The 17,850-nt window shown below is 42.5% G+C and overlaps 1 protein-coding gene across 5 annotated transcripts; it reads left to right on the top strand.

The window, feature by feature from the left end:
• Positions 1 to 387: 387 nt before the first annotated feature.
• LOC140997918 (msx2-interacting protein) lies at positions 388 to 17,732 on the top strand. 5 transcript variants are annotated; one of them, XM_073468004.1, is made up of 15 exons: positions 388 to 671; positions 1,914 to 2,228; positions 5,148 to 5,621; positions 5,789 to 5,943; positions 6,691 to 6,891; positions 7,043 to 7,194; positions 7,279 to 7,404; positions 7,509 to 7,622; positions 7,775 to 7,888; positions 7,986 to 8,086; positions 8,290 to 15,688; positions 15,867 to 15,935; positions 16,045 to 16,239; positions 16,322 to 16,480; positions 16,725 to 17,732. In XM_073468004.1, the coding sequence occupies exons 1-15, from the start codon at positions 589 to 591 to the stop codon at positions 16,854 to 16,856; spliced, it is 9,789 nt and encodes a 3,262-aa protein (XP_073324105.1). In that variant the 5' UTR covers positions 388 to 588; the 3' UTR covers positions 16,857 to 17,732. The 5 variants fall into 5 exon arrangements, with proteins under 5 accessions (XP_073324105.1, XP_073324106.1, XP_073324103.1 ...); XM_073468005.1 differs by having other exon boundaries at positions 5,145 to 5,621; positions 7,049 to 7,194; XM_073468002.1 differs by having other exon boundaries at positions 5,145 to 5,621.
• Positions 17,733 to 17,850: the final 118 nt, after the last annotated feature.

Raw genomic sequence — 17,850 nt, 5'->3', positions numbered from 1 at the left:
CTCTGCGCAACAGAGACCGGGATTGCAATACTCACTTTAAAATGGTTGATTGTGGTGTTTTTAACTTGTACATTTATATTAATCATCTTTAAAGGAAAGGCCTACTTCAACCTGTATCTTTACTCTACATTATATTGTATCTAATGATTCATCAGTGTTCAGCATTTCCAATCCTGGCACATTAAAATGTAATGTGATCTGCTTTTAATAGAAAGTTTTCCATCCATAATCTTGATCACCTTGCAGTCAACACCGCAGACATTTCCTCCTCGAGGGCTGCAGTTTGATCCTAGTGCAGAAATCACGTGCTCACTGTCACTGTGCATATTCGTCACCGTCGAGCACGCGCAACACGCCGGGCCCCAGAGTCGCGCAGCTCGCACCCAAGACCACCGGGAGCGAGGATCCGGCGCGTTCACGTGCACGGATCGAGGACGCAGCAGCTAAAGCTAAACGGACAGCAGGCTACCAGGCCCAGATTATTCACGGAGTCCACCGTCGTTCATTTTGTTCAGGCGGACCTCCGACCGGCAGGGATTAGAAACGTGCGAGATCATATGTGTGAGAAGGGGGGAAGAATAGCGCAAGATGGTTCGGGAAACCAGACACCTTTGGGTGGGAAATTTACCCGAACATGTTCGAGAGGAGAAGATTGTGGAGCATTTTAAACGGTAGGTTACGCAAGAGGGACCCTCTGTTGGCGGAGCAGCGCGCGCTAGGTGCAGTACGAGCTCGCTGGGTAGCCTGCGACCGATGCTAATGCAGCTAACGTTAGCATTTTTCAAGTTTTAAAAGTCTGGCTGTTTCGTATGTGCTGCGTGTGCTATATTGCAGTACAGCAATATTTGTTAAACCAAAATGTCGACAATAGAGCCACTTAAGTTTAAATGTTTTCGGTTTAAAATATTTGGCTAACTTTTGCTAAAACCAAGAGGCAAGTAGCTAGGTTTGCTAGCCACCGAGCTACCACCCAACCAACCAACCAACCATTTTGTGGGAAGTCAAGACGTTTTCATAATCAGCACAAGCCAAAAGGCAGCTAGTGTTAGCTGGACAGCAGGTCAGATAACATTTGATGACTTCTTTATGCCACTGGAGACGCCTCGCACATAATGTAATGTGTCTGATTAAAGTAGATGTTGGAGAAATAGTTAAATGTATGGAATCCAAAATCTGCCACCGATCAGTGATCCCACTGGGCTGATAATGTTGTTAGCAAATACTTGGGCTGCCTGTCGTCGGTAGCCATCACTACACTAGTAAACTCGGCCAAGATCCTCAGTGTCGCTTCTAATTTGGTTAAATTACAAGTAATTGCAAACCAGGTTTTGCTCCCGCTAGTAAGCACGAGAGCTAACAGTATAAACTCCTGCTTCCCCGTGTTCATAGAAGTAATTTAAATACATGTAATTTGCTACTTAAGTTAAACCTACTCGAGTCACTCATCGACAAACTCATCTGTAGCACAACAAACATTACATCCAGTCACAGTTTATGGGAGCTACTGCTGCCCTGCATTAGTAGTGATCTGATGACAGCTATGTGTTCAAGGATAGGCGGTTTATAGTTAACACTGGTAATGAGTTATGTCCTGGAGGGATGTTTGAATAGCATTAGTGTTGAAGTCGTTAAGAAACCTCAAGATTGCAACAACAAGCTAAAGCATCCATTGTTATGATTGCAGACACTGCTGAAGACTTCCTTATGTTCAGACTGTTATTCTAGCGTCTAAAAGGAAACAGTGGAAATTTGCTTTGGTGTATAATTGGAGACGAATCATTACTGTTTGCTTATAATACCAGTACCTCTTCTGTTCTTTATATGACTCACTCTGGCATACAGAGAAACTGCACTTAGCCTATTTTTAGATCATGTATATGTAATTTCCTCTTTGTTTTTATTGTAATTCTCAGGTATGGGCGTGTGGAAAGTGTTAAAGTGCTGCGGAAGCGAGGGTCAGAGGGTGGTGTTGCAGCCTTTGTGGATTTTGTGGATATCAAAAGTGCACAGAAGGCTCACAATGCTGTCAACAAGATGGGAGACAGGGACCTTCGGACTGACTACAATGAACCCGGGTCAGTGCCTAGTGCTGTTCGGGGCCTTGAAGACAGCTCCCCCTCGAGCAGTCGAGACGTTACAGGATTCTCTAGGGGAACAGTTGGTCCAGTGTTTGGCCCACCTGTGTCCCTTCACACCAGAGAGGGACGTTATGAACGGAGAATAGATGGGTAAGTGGACACGGCCTCCCCTTAAAATCCAGGGGAATCTAGTATTGGATAGGTGTAACACCTAAACACATAGTGGGGGTTATTCTTCAGGGATATGTGCCTCAAGGGGGTTACACAAAGGTAATTAGGGATCGTTCCACTTTTCATCATAAATGACTCGCCTTTCCCACGGGATCTAAGTAAATTAACTACACATTATCATTTGGTAAGGTAACTAATTCAAGGTTTGACATCTGGTTTGGATATTACATCTGCAAGGAATATCCTGGTGAGTTTGGATTTATTACATTTTGTGGGGAACTACCTTGGGGAGCTTTTGGATATTTTTTAAAACATTTTTCTCCTAAAAATCGGATCTAACCTTGATTTTTACTTGGAATCGCCTTAAACTGGAAGTAAATCCCTATTATGAAGGATGTACTTTTCTTTGAAGAAATTATTCAAATTACTTAGAGGATCTCCCATCTCGGGTTGTCAATTGTTTTTTCCTCTTGGCAACAGCTGATGGTTGGACTACTTTTACCATTTTTTGCATCTGTGGATACGGCCTGCACTGGATTTAAGTTTTTGAAGAAGTGGATGGGAAAACTTTTTTACACGTCACAAGAAAGACAGATATAATGCGCATTTCCTAGGCTATCTCAGTCATTTTAGGATGAGATTAACTATATATAATTAACGCGTTTTGTCCCAGTTATGGAAGCTATACCAAGAAGATGTTGCAAGACCACCCTAGGATCCAAACAACCAACCAGCAAAGTTTGTGGAGCTATCCTTGTTTTGGATAGATGGCCATGAAGACACATGAAGACCGCATAGTTGGGATGTACACCCCTGGATGTATGCACTACCGATACCCCATGTTGGATGTACTGATGTGGACCCTAGTATGGATAGGTGTAGCTGCCATTGATTGGGATTACTCGAGAGTGGATGTAGCTGTGCGAAGCCTCAGTGAGGAGAAGAGCGCTCCAAGTATGTTAAAGAGAGCTGAAGACAACTTTATCAAAGGAACTTGAAATGTTACTGCAAAAAGAAGAAACCTTCACATACGTAGACCCGATAATATCCATCGATTGTGGAATTATGTCATCCTATGAGCCCATGAGGATTTTATTCCCTGTGATCGTAGTGTCTGCGAGTCTGCAAGCTTGTGTGATGTTAAACTTCTTGATGTTCACCAGTGGAATACATTTTTTTTTACCTTTTATATTTACGTGAAGCCTAACTGTTGGAACATACCACTTCATCATACCACAAGACGAGACTGATCCAGTCGGATGTATTTTCCTTTCGGGCATCAGTTTACTGGTATAGACAACCTGGAATGCGCTGAATTACCCTGAAGTTCATCATCTTTTTTTTTTTAAATCCATATTTATTTATTCAGGTCTCATCTTCCTATAGTGTTTTTTGCACCACATGTCGTGAAATCCATAAAAAGGTCCATTTCTGTGATTGTTTTGTTTTTTTCCCTTTTCCATCCAGTGAAGAGAAATAAGTAGCCTAACTGTGGATTATACCTCAACAATCTACTGGCCTGGTGCTCCACAGTATTTGAAGATTACGTGCAGTGCGATTCAAGAGAACCGTTTTTTGCCTAATTAGATCAATTGATTTTTCCCCTTGGTTTTTCATTCGGGCTCTCACATTCTGACCACCTAGATTTTATTTGGATTAGATTCGGTAACTTCTTTCCCAAAAGGTTGGTATTGCTCTGCCCTGTGCATATTTTCTTTCTCTAACCTTCCTTAGTGCTTTGTCTAATAGTTTTGCACTGCTTTTAGGGAAAAGGTTACTTTGATGAGAGAAAAAATATATTTTATAAAATGCATATATAAAATATATGTATTGAATATTATATCTTTATCTTAGTGCATCTTTTTACAGCATAAGTACGACAAAGGATTGTTTAGATTTTTAATACATTGATCTGAGCTCTGCATGGCATTTTAAATTTCAGTACCACAGAGCTCCTCAATAGGAGACTTGTCCTGTTAAATGTAAAGAGAAATGTTTCATTTTCATATTTTCTTTTTCCTACCAGCAATAGTTCATGAACAGTCCGCCTCTGAAATCAGCTCCCTTGGGCACCCACTGGAGCCAAAACTGCTCAGTGCTGCTTTTGCAAATGAAATTAATAGAGGACCATGAACAGCATTTCAACATTGCTGAATTATGTGTGTTCAAAAGTAGATCTACAATGAGAGTAGTAGTGACTATTATAGTCTGGAGCTGCTTTGTTTCATGCGACTGTTTATGAATCTACAGTATAGAAAATTGTGCTTGTTAGTGGTTTTGTTGCTCCTAAAAATGAAATGTCATTTTTTAGGCTGCTGACTGTTTAGGGTTTGGAGCAGCCAGACAGTGCCAGCATTTGATCGGTTGACCCCATTACGTCATGTCTTGAAAAGGCAAATTATTTAGCTTATTTGTCTACTTGAGAGGAATTTGGTTTTGTTTTTCCAGCATTTGTTAAAATGCTTCTCTTCTCTTGTACCTAAAACCATATAAACTCCAACATGTGACATTTGAAGAAAATTTCCTGCAACTTTTGCTGTGAAACTTGTTGCTTAAAGGTTAAAAAGCACTTCCTCAACATATCTCAGAGCAGACACTTTTCTCTTACTGGACAAACTGGAACCCTAGTGTTTGTTTTCGATGGCAACGAATAATTTTTCCAAGTTAAGAATAACAATACTGGCACTGCTCTTTATACCCATATTAAGCTATTTAAATTGACCCCACATTTTATCTGGTCTGCTCTCAGCTGTGTCCTTGCTGTACTGGCCATTTGGCATTTCACTATTGTGAATTTCAATGCCAGTATATGTTCATTGTAGGTTATTTTCCCCCTTTCTTTGTTTAGAATCATAGTAATTCTTTCTCCCTCTCTACCCTGTTCTTATTTTACAGTAGCTCAGAGACCCGTGAACGTGCATATGATCACAGCCCATATGGACACCATGAACGCAGCGGCACTTTCGACAGACAGCGTCACTACAACGCTGATTATTACAGAGATCGCTCAATGTTTGCTGCTGCTGGCCCAGGGAGCAGTGCTATTGCGGGAAGCTTTGAGGCATCGGACCCACATTTTGACTCTAGAATTCGAGACCCCTTTACTCTTACTAATTCGACACGACGTGATCTATACAGAGATGACAGAGGACGACGTGTTGACAGAACCTACCATCACCGTCGGAGCCGATCATCTCATTCCTCTGCGTCAAGGCACCCTTCCCCACAACGGACCACGGGACAAACCCCCAAAACTCCTCATTCCCCTAAAAGAGCTCCTTTGTCCCCTGGAAGAGGCCCGCGATCTCGATCCAGGAGCAGATCTTCAAGCTCTGATTCTGTCAGCAGCACTAGCAGCACGGGCAGCGGCAGGTGTGACATTTATTTTGTTATGATATTAATGCATCATGTTTCATAGGTTTACTGACTGGGTGAATACTTTTTGCCACTGCACAAACCATCAACTTGTGCTAGGAAATACTCATAAGAAAGACCAACCATCTGGTTATCTGATTTTTTTGTTTGTTTTTTCATGACAGCGATTCAAACAGCAGCTCAAGTGATGGGTCTCGGGCACGTTCTGTTCAGTCGTCAGCTACGCACGCACCTAATCAGTCTTCTATGGTGCTTGACTCAGATGAGCCACGCAGGAGCTTTGGAATTAAAGTGCAAAACCTACCAGTGCGCTCCACAGGTGAGTTTCTACATGTCTTACGCGTTTCAAGTCAGCCTCTTGAAGACGTGGTTTTATTGTCTAAAATTGAGAATAGAGATCAATCTCCTGGACTACCTGTAATTCTAATGCAGATTATATACAGCAATAGTGTCCTATCATGTGCTGTTCATTTGTATACAGTGTCCCTAGTTATCTATTTGACATTTATTTACATGCCAAGACCTGGTAAAGTGAGTTGTACCTGCCAAGGATATTTTTTTTCAACTAAGGTAATTGTAATGTAATCTTAATTAATCATTCAAAAGAACGGGTCGTTCTTTTTTTTGGTCTTAAACTTCACTTTGCTTTGGTTTTTGGTTGCTCCATATATAGAAATCTTTTACTACTATTTGGTGCGTTGGTAGATATTTAGTTTGGATGTAAGCCTACTGGTGTACAGGTCACTCTGCTTCTAATATTTCCACATGTGCTGTTGCCTGCTTACTTTAGTATTTATAGCAAACGTTCCCAGACCACAATCTCAAGTTCTGTAACATCACGTTAGGAGTTGAAAAAGTAAAACATCCAGCTTGAGTCACTGCTTTAGAAACATACAAAAATAACATATTATTGGTTCAAACTTTGATACCCCTTGCAACAAAACCTTAACTGGTTTCAATAAGAAATTGGGAATGTAGAAAAGTAGTTTATATAAATTATTATGAAAATATATATTTAGCTTTAGTTATAATTATTATTTGGGTTGTTTTGTTTTTCCCACCCCAGACACAAGTTTAAAAGATGGGCTTTTCCACGAATTCAAGAAACATGGCAAAGTGACCTCAGTCCAGATCCATGGAGCATCAGAAGACCGTTATGGTTTGGTGTTCTTCAGACAGCAGGAGGATCAAGAGAAAGCCCTTACTGTCTCCAAAGGGAAGCTGTTCTTTGGCATGATGATTGAAGTAACCGCCTGGAATGGTCCTGGTAAGTGACGAAAAAATATACTATTGTGATGAATACTTGGTGCCAACAAATTGATTCAACAAACATTATTTCTGAAAGCTTTTGTTTTCATATGAGCTTCACATGTAGTAACATGTCAGTAATATTAATGATAAGCCCTCCCTTTCCTCAGAAACAGAGAGTGAAAATGAGTTCAGGCCCTTAGATGGACGGATAGATGAGTTCCATCCAAAAGCCACAAGGACACTGTTTATTGGCAACCTTGAGAAGACCACCAGTTACCAACAACTCCTCGACATTTTTCAGCGTTTCGGAGAAATTGTGGTATGCTGCCATTTGGCTTCACTGCAAATTGGTACATTTTACATTTGATATGGGTAACTAATTGTTCTGTCTTTTTTCCTCAAGGACATTGACATCAAGAAAGTAAATGGAGTTCCCCAATATGCTTTTGTGCAGTATTCTGATATTGCCAGTGTCTGCAAAGCCATTAAGAAGATGGATGGAGAGTATTTGGGGAGCAACAGACTGAAGGTAGTGTTTTTACAATAAGTGGAGGCAACATCTGTGGTCTATGTAGGTTTTAAGCTAACGTAACTGTCATTATAATACAAATGTTTTTCTATTTCTCCTTGTAGCTTGGGTTTGGGAAAAGTATGCCGACAACTTGTGTTTGGCTAGATGGTTTGGCAACCAGTATTACAGAGCAATACCTCACTCGGCATTTCTGCCGGTATGGACATGTAGTTAAGGTAAGGTTTTATATTATATCTTGCTTATTTTGCAGCTTTATTATATCTTACTTATTTTGCAGCTTTATTATATCTTGCTTAATTTGCAGCTTTAGATTTGAATGCTGTGTAGTTTTCAAAATTCTAAATGTCTTTTTGTCCTTTTGTTTAAGGTTGTGTTTGATAGATTGAAAGGGATGGCCCTCATTTTGTACAACAACACAGATTTTGCCCAGGCAGCTGTAAGGGAGACCAAAGGTTGGAAGATTGGTGGCAACAAAATAAAGGTAATCAATGACAGTTATTTGGATGAATAGTGAATAGTGTTTTTCATGTGCGTTTGTATGTATTTATGTGTTTTAACAACTTAATCATTTATGAAAGGTGGATTTTGCAAGTCAAGAGAGTCAGATGGCTTTCTATCGATCTATGCAGACATCTGGTCAAGACATTAGAGACTTCTATGAAATTCCTCCTGAACGAAGGTAAATTCCCCATATTGTTAATTGCATGTAATTGATAATGTCCTCAACTGAATATATTTTGTCACAAATATGTAAATTAAAATAATCTTTACGATTTGTATGTAACGATTACGATTATTTTTGAACACTTACTGTTAATGAAATTATTCAGGCTGACAGAATTTATTACTTGTCTCTTTCTATTGTCTCCATTCACTCTACAGAGAGGAGCGCAGACCTCCATACCATGAATTTACAGCAGAAAGGGCTTACTATGAGAATATACGAACCCCTGGCCTCTATCCAGAGGAAGCTCGAAGAGACTATGCTGCTCGCAGCAGAGAACGTTTTCCTGAACTGGAACACTATCAGGGGGAGCACTTTGACCCACGTTATCATGAAGACCCAAGAGACTACAGGGATTACAGAGACCCATTTGAGCAAGACATTCGAAAATACACATATATTCAAAGGGAGCGAGAAAGAGAACGAGAGCGTTTTGAGGCTGACCGCAGTAGGTGGAGCCCTTCGCACCCCAGGCGACCTGCTTCTCCTACAGTATCGCCTTCACCATCTGAGCGTGCTCCCAGAGACTCAGAACGACGGGTTTACAGCCAGTCCTCTGAGCGAAGTGGAAGTGTGAGCTCAATGTCACCACCACACTTTGACAAATCTGAAAAGACCCCACTGGAACATGCCTCAAAGAGTGACAAGAGTGAGAAGAGCAGTCAACCAGATCGTGTGGCAGGTGCTGAGAAAACCAAACGTGCAAAACGAAAAGAGAAAGGTGACAAAGACAAAGCTGAGAAGATTAAATCAAGGAAAGCAAAGGGGCAATCCCCATCCAACCCACTGCCTGAATCAGAGCTTGAGACCAGTTTTGATGGTACGCCTGGAAGAGGAAGGGGATCAGACCAAGATACTCATGAGAGGCAGAAATGTAAGGGGGATGGTGACTCTCTTACTGCAAATCCGTTGTCAACTGCTCATCATGACTCTGTTAAAAGTGAAAGATCTGAAATGAGTAAAGGTGAGAATTCAGACTTGGATGGAAAAAGTCGACTCAAGAAACATCTGAAGTCTGATACTGGAAATGATGGGAAAGATTCATCTGTGGATTCAGATCGCCTTGCTGCAAGAAAGAGGCGCTTTGCTGAATCTGGTGGAAGAACTATTCGCCAGAAAAGAAGCAGGCACGAAGAAGAGGATGGTATTCAGTCCTCTGACTTTGGCCCGAGTGCCACATATTTGAAAGAGGCAGACACTGAAAAACACAAAGACTCCCAGCGGAGAGATTCAAGACTCAAAACTGATAAAAGTGGCACTCTGAAGGATGGTCAAGAGGATGTCAGAGGACAAAGAGAGAAATCAGAGGGATCTTTGGACCCACTGGAGTCAAAACGGCATCCAGGGCACACTTCATCCAGAAGGTTTTCCCATGAGGGGATTACAGACCAAAGCACTATCAGAGAACAAGAACACCAAGCTGCTTTCAAATTTGGTGCTCAGAATGCTGACACTGACAAGAGTGCTAAAAACAAAGAGGACCATGTTGACATTGACCTCTCTCAAAGTTACCGCAAGCAAATGGAACAAAATAGACGATTGCACCAGCAGCAACAGCAGCGCGAGTCTGACAAACCTGACAAACCAATAAGTCCCGAAGGAAGTGAAACAGATGACTTGGAACATCGTAGTCTTGTGCATGAGGTTGGTAAACCACCTGAGGATGTCACAGATAATTTTCCATCTCACAAACTAAAGAAACTAGAATTTGACACTGACATGGGGATTAAGAGGGAACGTGTCTACAGGAGCTTCAGACAAAAAAGCGAAGATCCTGACTGGAACAACACCGCCTCTCCTGGACATCAACACTTCCCTCACCATGTAGATGAGGACTTTGTGGATCCTTGTCAGAAAGAGTTGAGTAGAAATGAAGAAAAAATTCACCCAGATCTGGAGCTTTTAGTCAAAAGGACTCATAACACGCAGGTAAACAAGCAGAACACGCCTGTACTTAGTGTGGAAGAAGAGCAACAAAAGAGATGGGAGAGCAGAGTAAAACAAGACTTGTTACCCGACCTGAACTTTTCTAGAAGTCTTGGTAAAAACATTCACAATCGCAAACATTTGGAATATGGTATTTGGCATGATTTGGAGCCGGGGGAAGTACGATCTGACCCTGAGGATGACAGAGAGACCAAACCCCGCTCTCCTATGCCCTCAACATCTATGCCTTTTTCTGAGAGGCCAAGGGTTGACAGGTTTTCAGACCCCAAACTAGCACATCTCGAAAGGAACAAATTCTACTCTTTTGCACTTGATCAGACCATCACACCTGATACAAAGGCTCTGCTTGAACGTGCAAAATCTCTCTCATCTTCCAGAGAAGATAACTGGTCATTTTTAGATTATGATTCTCACTTTGCAAGCTTCCGGAACAGAAAGGACACTGAGAAGGTAGAAGCAGCACCACGACCTACACCCTCGTGGTACATGAAAAAGAAAAAGATTCGAAGTGGATCTGAAGACAAACTTGACGACAGGAAGGAGGAGCCTAAGCCAGAGGAACCAGAACGTAGGGAACTATTTGCATCCCGCTTCCTTCACAGCCCCGTCTTTGAGCTGGACTCTCGACGACTTCAACACTTGGAGCGCAAACATGAAGAACCAGAGTCTACACAAAACCAGCCTCCTGGTCAGCAAGGGACAGTAGATGGTGAACCTGACTCAGGGCCCGTTGTTCTTTTCCATAGTCGTTTTATGGAACTCATGCGACTACAACAACAGAAGAATAAAACCCATCAACTGCAAGAGGCAAAAGGAGACATGGTGCTCATGGATGAGAATAAAGTGGAAAAATCGCCCGTTCAAGAGCAACCAGCTTTGCAGTCACCTGAAACAACAGAATCAATCATGGAGCCGGAAATAAAACCCATTAGTCCTGCTGAAACCCTGATTTCTGAACCCCAACTCACACCTTCTTCTGTCCCCCAGTCTGTAGTCAAGGACGTTCCTCCACCAGAAGAGAAATGTGTTGTGTTAAATCCAGCCCCTGATCCATATCCCCCTGGGTCTTTCATCAAGGAAGAGGTAAAGGACGATGCAAAAGAAAATGAACCTGTTGCACCCATGCAACACCCACAAACTGAGATGTCATCTGACTCTGAAAATGCACCAATAGTAGTACCTGAACCCAGTTACTCAGTGGATAGATGTAAACTTTCTCCATCTAAAGGGAAATTGGAAATTGTTGCTGAGGATATAAAACCTCGCTCTACAGAAAAACCATGTCGCCGTGATTCTCATGAGTTTGTTAGCAGTTCAGAAGCAGAGCTGGATCCTGAGACCACACAAACAGAAGTGCCTGAAGCCAGTAGTAGTCTCATACCACCTAGTCATGCAGAGGAATTGGATATTGTCAAGAAAGAGACCCATTCCACTTCTAAAACAATAGCTGAGCCTGAGGGAGAGAAGAAACTTCAAGTTAGTAAAGTGCAGATGCCAAGCGATAATGACACAATTGACGAACCAATCTCACCTCAAAAAGAGCATAAAACAAAAGAAATGAAAAATAAAAAGGGCAAACAATCCCCTGCTCAAATTGCTCCAGTTCCTGTCATGTCTACCTCTGGTTCTGAGAAACCAGCAACACGCAAGAGTGAGCGCATTGACAAAGAGAAGCTGAAACGTGGCTCTTCTCCTAGAGCTGACTTGAAGTCCACAGGCAAATCTCCTATTCATGGATCAGATCCTGATCCATTGGAGCAGAGCATACCATTAGGCAGAGCAAGACGAAGAAATGTTAAATCTGTGTATGCCACCCCAGTTGAAGATGATGCACCTATTCGTTCTGGAAAGGAAATGACAGAGTCCCCACGCTCTGCACGAAAGCGAGCCACAGACAAAGATGCAACACAACAACAAAATATCGAACAGGAGCCACCTGCCCCAACCCCTGCAACTAAACGAGGCCGCCCTCCCAAAAATCGCAGACAAGGTGACGAGAGTTCAACTGCTAAAGTAGAAAAATCAAAAATTGACAACAAAGACACTGATTCAAATGAATCAGAAAGTGGTGAACGAATTCCAAGAGTGTCAAAAGGGAAAACATCCCCTCATGGTACAAAGAGTTCATCAAATCAGATGTCCACAGTACTGGGATCTGGATCAACTAAGAAGGGGGAAAAAACTGAGGCGACTGAGGATGATGATCAGGATATGGATTTCACAGATGAGGATTCCTTGGCTTTGCAAGATTCATCAAGTTCATGTAAAGAAGATCCATTAGTCAAAGTTGACCAAAAGAAGGAGGAGAAAGACAAACAAGGAAGAGAATCAGGCAGAGAGAAGGATTGTGAAGGTAAATCCAATGGGAAAGAGACCGATTCCCCAGTCTTAGAAGAGAAACCCAGCTTGGAAAAAGACAGGATTGTTAGAGGAAAAACCAAGTTGACAAGAAATCCTAAATCTCCTGTCCTCAAGAACCTCAAAATCAGACTAAATGTCACGGAAGTCAAAGAGCTTCTTCAGTTGGGGGATGATGAGCTTGGGAATCAAGAGGATTCCACAAAAAAGTCAGGCCTCGGTGAGCAAAGTGATCATCTTTCAAAGTGCACTAATGCCAACAGAGGAGGCTCCAACAGTGTAGAAAAGGAAAATCCAGCTTTGGAAATAAAGGAGCTCCCGGAAGCACCAAAAAGCGTAATTTCACAGGAGCTGGAATTGGAGCAGGCTGTGGAAAACATTGCTAAATTCACCGATCCAGCTTTTCCAACAGAACCACCAACTCCACCTGTCCCACCTACAGAAGTAAGAAGTGACCCAGAGGAAGAAAAACCTTCTTATCCTGCTAATGAGACAGAACTCATGGCGGCTATTGACTCAATAACTGCCGGGGAAGCAACTGTGCCCTTACCCCAAGCACCTCCACCAAGTGCAGATGTAGGTTCAGAACCTGAAATGCAAGACTTCAATCAGCCTGCCAAAGAAGAACCTGAAACAAATACACCTGCTATACAGGAGGAACCTGTCTTCCCAACCACACCTAAAAAGGGCCCCAAGGGAAGACCTAAAACACCTAAACGTCCTAAAGCCCAAAAGCAAGCTAAAAAAGATGTAAAGGAAGAAAATTTAATAAGTGAAGAATTGGCAACTCCCTTAACAGATAGCACAGCTTCAGGTGAAAAGACTATTCCTGAAACAACTCCATCGTCAGCAACTGCTGCGGTAATTACTCCTACTACTTGGAAGTCAGAACCTGAGCCTTCAGCTGTCAAGGATAAAGAAATAAATGCAGAGCCAGAGACATCTTCAGAAGAACACGTTCAACATTTTAAATCTGTTATCCCCCAGTCTAAGAGTCCAATATGCCCAAAGCCTCAACAGGTGCCACCTGAGTGCATCTCTCCTTCCCTGTCTCCACTTGCTAACAGGCCAAATATCAGACCGACCCCTCCAACAATAAGAAATCCTGTTTCTCCACCAGATTGGCGCCACCAGTCTAAAGATACTGGAGTCTGCTCTTCACCTGTCATACCTTTGGCATCCAAGGAAAACCAGCCTTTACCCTCAGACTCTGAAAACATGGTTATTGATCATGGCACAAGTGATTTGAGACAGATTCTTATGAAACACAAAAACATGTCACTGCCAAGCAGTAGTCCTATTCCTGGTAATCTACTCACCTTACGAGATCAAAACCCCTCTGAAAGTAATACTCCATCAGCTGTTGTGCCAAATAAGTCACCACTACCTGATGGTAGAATGCCAGTTCATCCAGCTCCGTCTGTTGTTCGACCTCCAACCTCTCTGCCATCTCCTGAGACAAAGTCTGTAATCTCTGTTATTGCATCCACTGCAACCTCTGTTATCAGTCGTGTTTGCAACCCTCCTGAGCCTGAGGATAAAGTTAACATGAACATTGCAAACCCCTGTGTGGACATGGCTCTGCCCAAACCAACATATAGGCCCAGCAAAGACGATACTGGATCATACCATGGGCAGTCGGTTGGTGAGGAGGTGGGAAGTGCTGCACGTTTCATTGTTGAGAGCCCCACTCTTGGTACAGGATCTTGCCCAGGTCTGAGAGTAAATACATCTGAAGGAGTGGTAGTGTTGAGCCACTCAGGCCAGAAAATAGAGGGACCACAGAGGATAAGTGCAAAAATAAGTCAGATCCCACAAGCAACGGCAGGTGACATGGAATCTCAGCAGTTAGTATCCATGCCCCAGATAAAACAGGAAATGTATGGTCATTCTCATTCGGCACTTCAAAAGGGGCCTTCATCACAGACAGATCATGGGCATCCTGGTAAGATGCAGTCAACTTTGTCTTCTATTAAACAAGAAAGCACTGGTTTAGAAAAGATGGAGTCTGTTTACCAATCTGGACCTCAAGGAGTAGTGAAGCGTCTCACACAGGGTAACCAGCAAGTAATGAGTTACCATCAAGAGTACATGCCCATAAAGCATCAAAAGAAAATGGACAGCGTTGATTCTCACAGTACTGATGGAGCTAAACCATCTTGGACATCTGCTATAAGTCCGGCAATAAGCCCCCATTTGCCCTCTCCACCAGGCAACCATGTAGGTTTTGTTACAACAGCTGGTGACAGAGCTCCCTCGCATATCAGTGGAATCAAACAAGAACCACGATCCCCTCGCAAGTCGGGTCATCCACACTCTCCCTTTACTAAAGTGTCCTCGCCCATAGGATCCTCATCACCCAAGGGCATACCAGTGATGCTGCCCAGTGGCCTCCCTGCCATGCAGCAGTTTATTACTGGTGTACATCATCCAGAACAGTCAGTTATCATGCCACCTCACAGTGTGCCTGGAGGCTTGGGACGTATGTCTCCTCATCGTGTTAGCCAATCAATTCCAGTGGGACATCTTGTCCAAGGAGATGTACGGGTCAATACTCCACCTCTCTCTGTGATGAGCTACGGGATGCATAGTGAGTCTCTTGCCTCTGCTTGGTCTGGTCCCATGCAGCCACGGCCCACCTCACCCCAGGCTGTTGGCAGAGACAAAGTTCTCAAGGTAAACCCCAGTTCATTGAGGAGTCTTGAGCAGGAACAGGAAGAAACCAGACGTTTCCACCAGGCTCCAGGAAGACAAGCTGCCACACAGCTAAAACCGGACACTATGCAGTCAGATCCTCGCGGGCCATTGCGGAGTAGTGTCCAGTTAGAAACATACATGACACAAAGAGATATGCGTGTGCTTTTGCACCAACAGGGGGAGCGTTTGGCCACAGATGCTCATTCTGGACACATTCAAGAGACTCTTCCCCCCTCTTCAGCACCTTCTAACCTACCGTTATCCTTGTCTCCAAGAGCACATTTGCCTAAAGGTGTTTCTGAGAAGGATATAACAAAGCCATTGGAAGCAAAGAGGCCACACTCCCCTCTTCCTAAAGATGGAATGATGGCAATCCGACAATCTGGGCAAGCGATGGCATCTCCCCAGAGAGTTCAGCTACTAACACCAGGACCTAGTGGGTCATTCCCAGAGTACTCGGGGATGTACTCAAACCCAAGAGGCATCCATTCTCAAATGCCAGAGACGTCTTCTGTTGGACTTAACCAGCCACCACTGAGTGTCACACCAACCATGGTGAGTTCACTGCAATTAACATTTCCAGATTATAAGGTGCACTTCACTAAAAATAAATCAGTCTGATACAACAGTTCTGCAATAAATCCAATCTTCATTAAGGTTGCGATGTGAGTTTTGATATCTTCATGTTACAGAAACTGTTCATGACACATTGATTATTTTCTTGAATCCTTAGGTTGCAGACCTCCAGCCAAAACCAGATGGCAAGATGACGCAGCCTGTTAATATGGTGCAGTTGCTTAAGGTAAGACAAACTCACCTCAACAGTTTAAATTGTGTTCAGGGTTATTGGTCTGAACAAGAACTGGCTTTGTCTGACATACTTGTCCTTGTTTTCTCTCACATTTAACCAGAAATACCCCATTGTGTGGCAAGGCCTGCTGGCACTGAAGAATGACACAGCTGCAGTCCAGTTGCATTTTGTCTGTGGCAACAAAGCTTTGGCTCATCGATCACTGCCCCTTCAAGAAGGAGGCGCATTGCTTAGGATTGTACAGAGAATGAGACTAGAGGCTTCACAGCTGGAAAGTGTAGCCCGAAGAATGACGGTATGTCTTTTGTCTTAGACTCCATTAGATGAAAAATGATTCAGTGGGGCTGTTGACAACATTTTCCTTTTTCCCTCCACAGGGGGACACTGACTTCTGTCTTCTCCTCGCTCTGCCATGTGGACGAGATCAAGATGATGTCCTAAACCAAACGCAAGCTCTAAAGGCTGCATTTATCAACTACTTGCAGACAAAGTTGGCTGCTGGAATCATCAATATCCCCAACCCAGGTTCCAATCAGGTGAGACATGATCATTCATATGTGTAAAGATGTTTCATGTGTTTTTAATCATTAATTTTAAATGTTTGATTATTTCATTCTTTAAACCAATATAACTTGTATGTGTTATTCACGTGTGACCGTTACAGTCTCCTTTTTTTTTCACTTAGCCAATTAAACTTCATGAAAAACTTTCCAAACTCCCACCTCTGGTTTAAAATCTGTTAAACTTCATGTATGTAATTCATGTTTTCTGTTTTTCCAGCCTGCCTATGTGCTACAGATATTCCCACCGTGCGAGTTTTCAGAGAGCCATTTATCCCAGCTCGCCCCCGACCTTCTCAACAGGATCTCCAGCATCTCACCACACCTCATGATTGTCATCACCTCTGTGTAACCGTCACTGCTGGGAACCATCCCAGCGATGGATGTTCTTGCTGATGAGCCTCAGGAAACCAGAGGAATATGAGAATATTTTTTTTCTCCTGGACACAATGGGAATGTGTAGGACGTACCCTATCAACTTTTTGCTTTTTCTCCCCATCAGTCTTTTTTTCTTTCGTCACTCTGGTATTTTTGTCCTTCTCAAAAGAACTCAGGGATGGACCAAACCAGAATCAGTCTTATTCGACCATTTCTCTGCTGTATTTCTATTTATTGGAGTTTTATTTTAATGTTCGGAGATGCTCTGAAGAAAAATCAGGATGTTTGATGAACAAGAATGAGTGACTATCTGGGTGGCCTTTTTTTTTCATCTGTCTTTTATTGATTGTCATTAATTTCTTCTCAAGAGAGGATCATGTAAGCTGTTGTACCACAATGGCTAAGGAGACATTTCAACATGAAATTTTAAATAACTATGTACAGACTTCCTCGCCCAGGCTTTCTTTAGAGGAGAAAGAATTGTAAAACTATGGAGACCCTGTAGAGGACCACTTCGTTTAACAGCTCCTTTAATTCCACCAGCTCTGCTCATTTTCTCACACTACTGAAGCAGTCACACCTGCCTTTGCATCGAACAAGCTACAGTTTGATTTGGGAGTTTTTGAATACAGTACTTTGTAAATATTTTAAATATTTAAACTTTGACAATGGAACTTGACAGAGACTTGAACTCTGGGACATACCAGAACGCAGAGTGTGGAAATTTAGACAGATGATTTTTGGGTGTAAATACTTGTAACACAAGAAGGTTGGCAAACTCTCCTGTGGAGTCTGCTGATGGCACTTCATATTTTGTAACTCAAATAAAACAAACTCCAGAAAACTTGAATATTTAAGATATAATCCTTTATTTTTTTATGACGTGGTTTATCTGGTAGACTGTTCCTTTTTTAATGAGCTCTTCATTTCACTAACATCAATACTTAAGTCATGCCATTTAAAACAAA

Source organism: Pagrus major, chromosome 6 (genome assembly GCF_040436345.1).
Source record: "Pagrus major chromosome 6, Pma_NU_1.0".
NCBI lineage: Eukaryota > Metazoa > Chordata > Actinopteri > Spariformes > Sparidae > Pagrus > Pagrus major.
This window is presented reverse-complemented; position numbering and strand designations above follow the sequence as displayed.

Excerpts from the sequence above, each read along its gene's own strand:
- LOC140997918 (XM_073468002.1), top strand. The coding sequence starts at position 589 with ATGGTTCGGGAAACCAGACACCTTTGGGTGGGAAATTTACCCGAACAT. Across the intron at positions 5,622-5,788 it reads AGCAGCACGGGCAGCGGCAG|CGATTCAAACAGCAGCTCAA; the intron begins GTGTGACATTTA and ends TTTTCATGACAG. Across the intron at positions 8,087-8,289 it reads GAAATTCCTCCTGAACGAAG|AGAGGAGCGCAGACCTCCAT; the intron begins GTAAATTCCCCA and ends TTCACTCTACAG.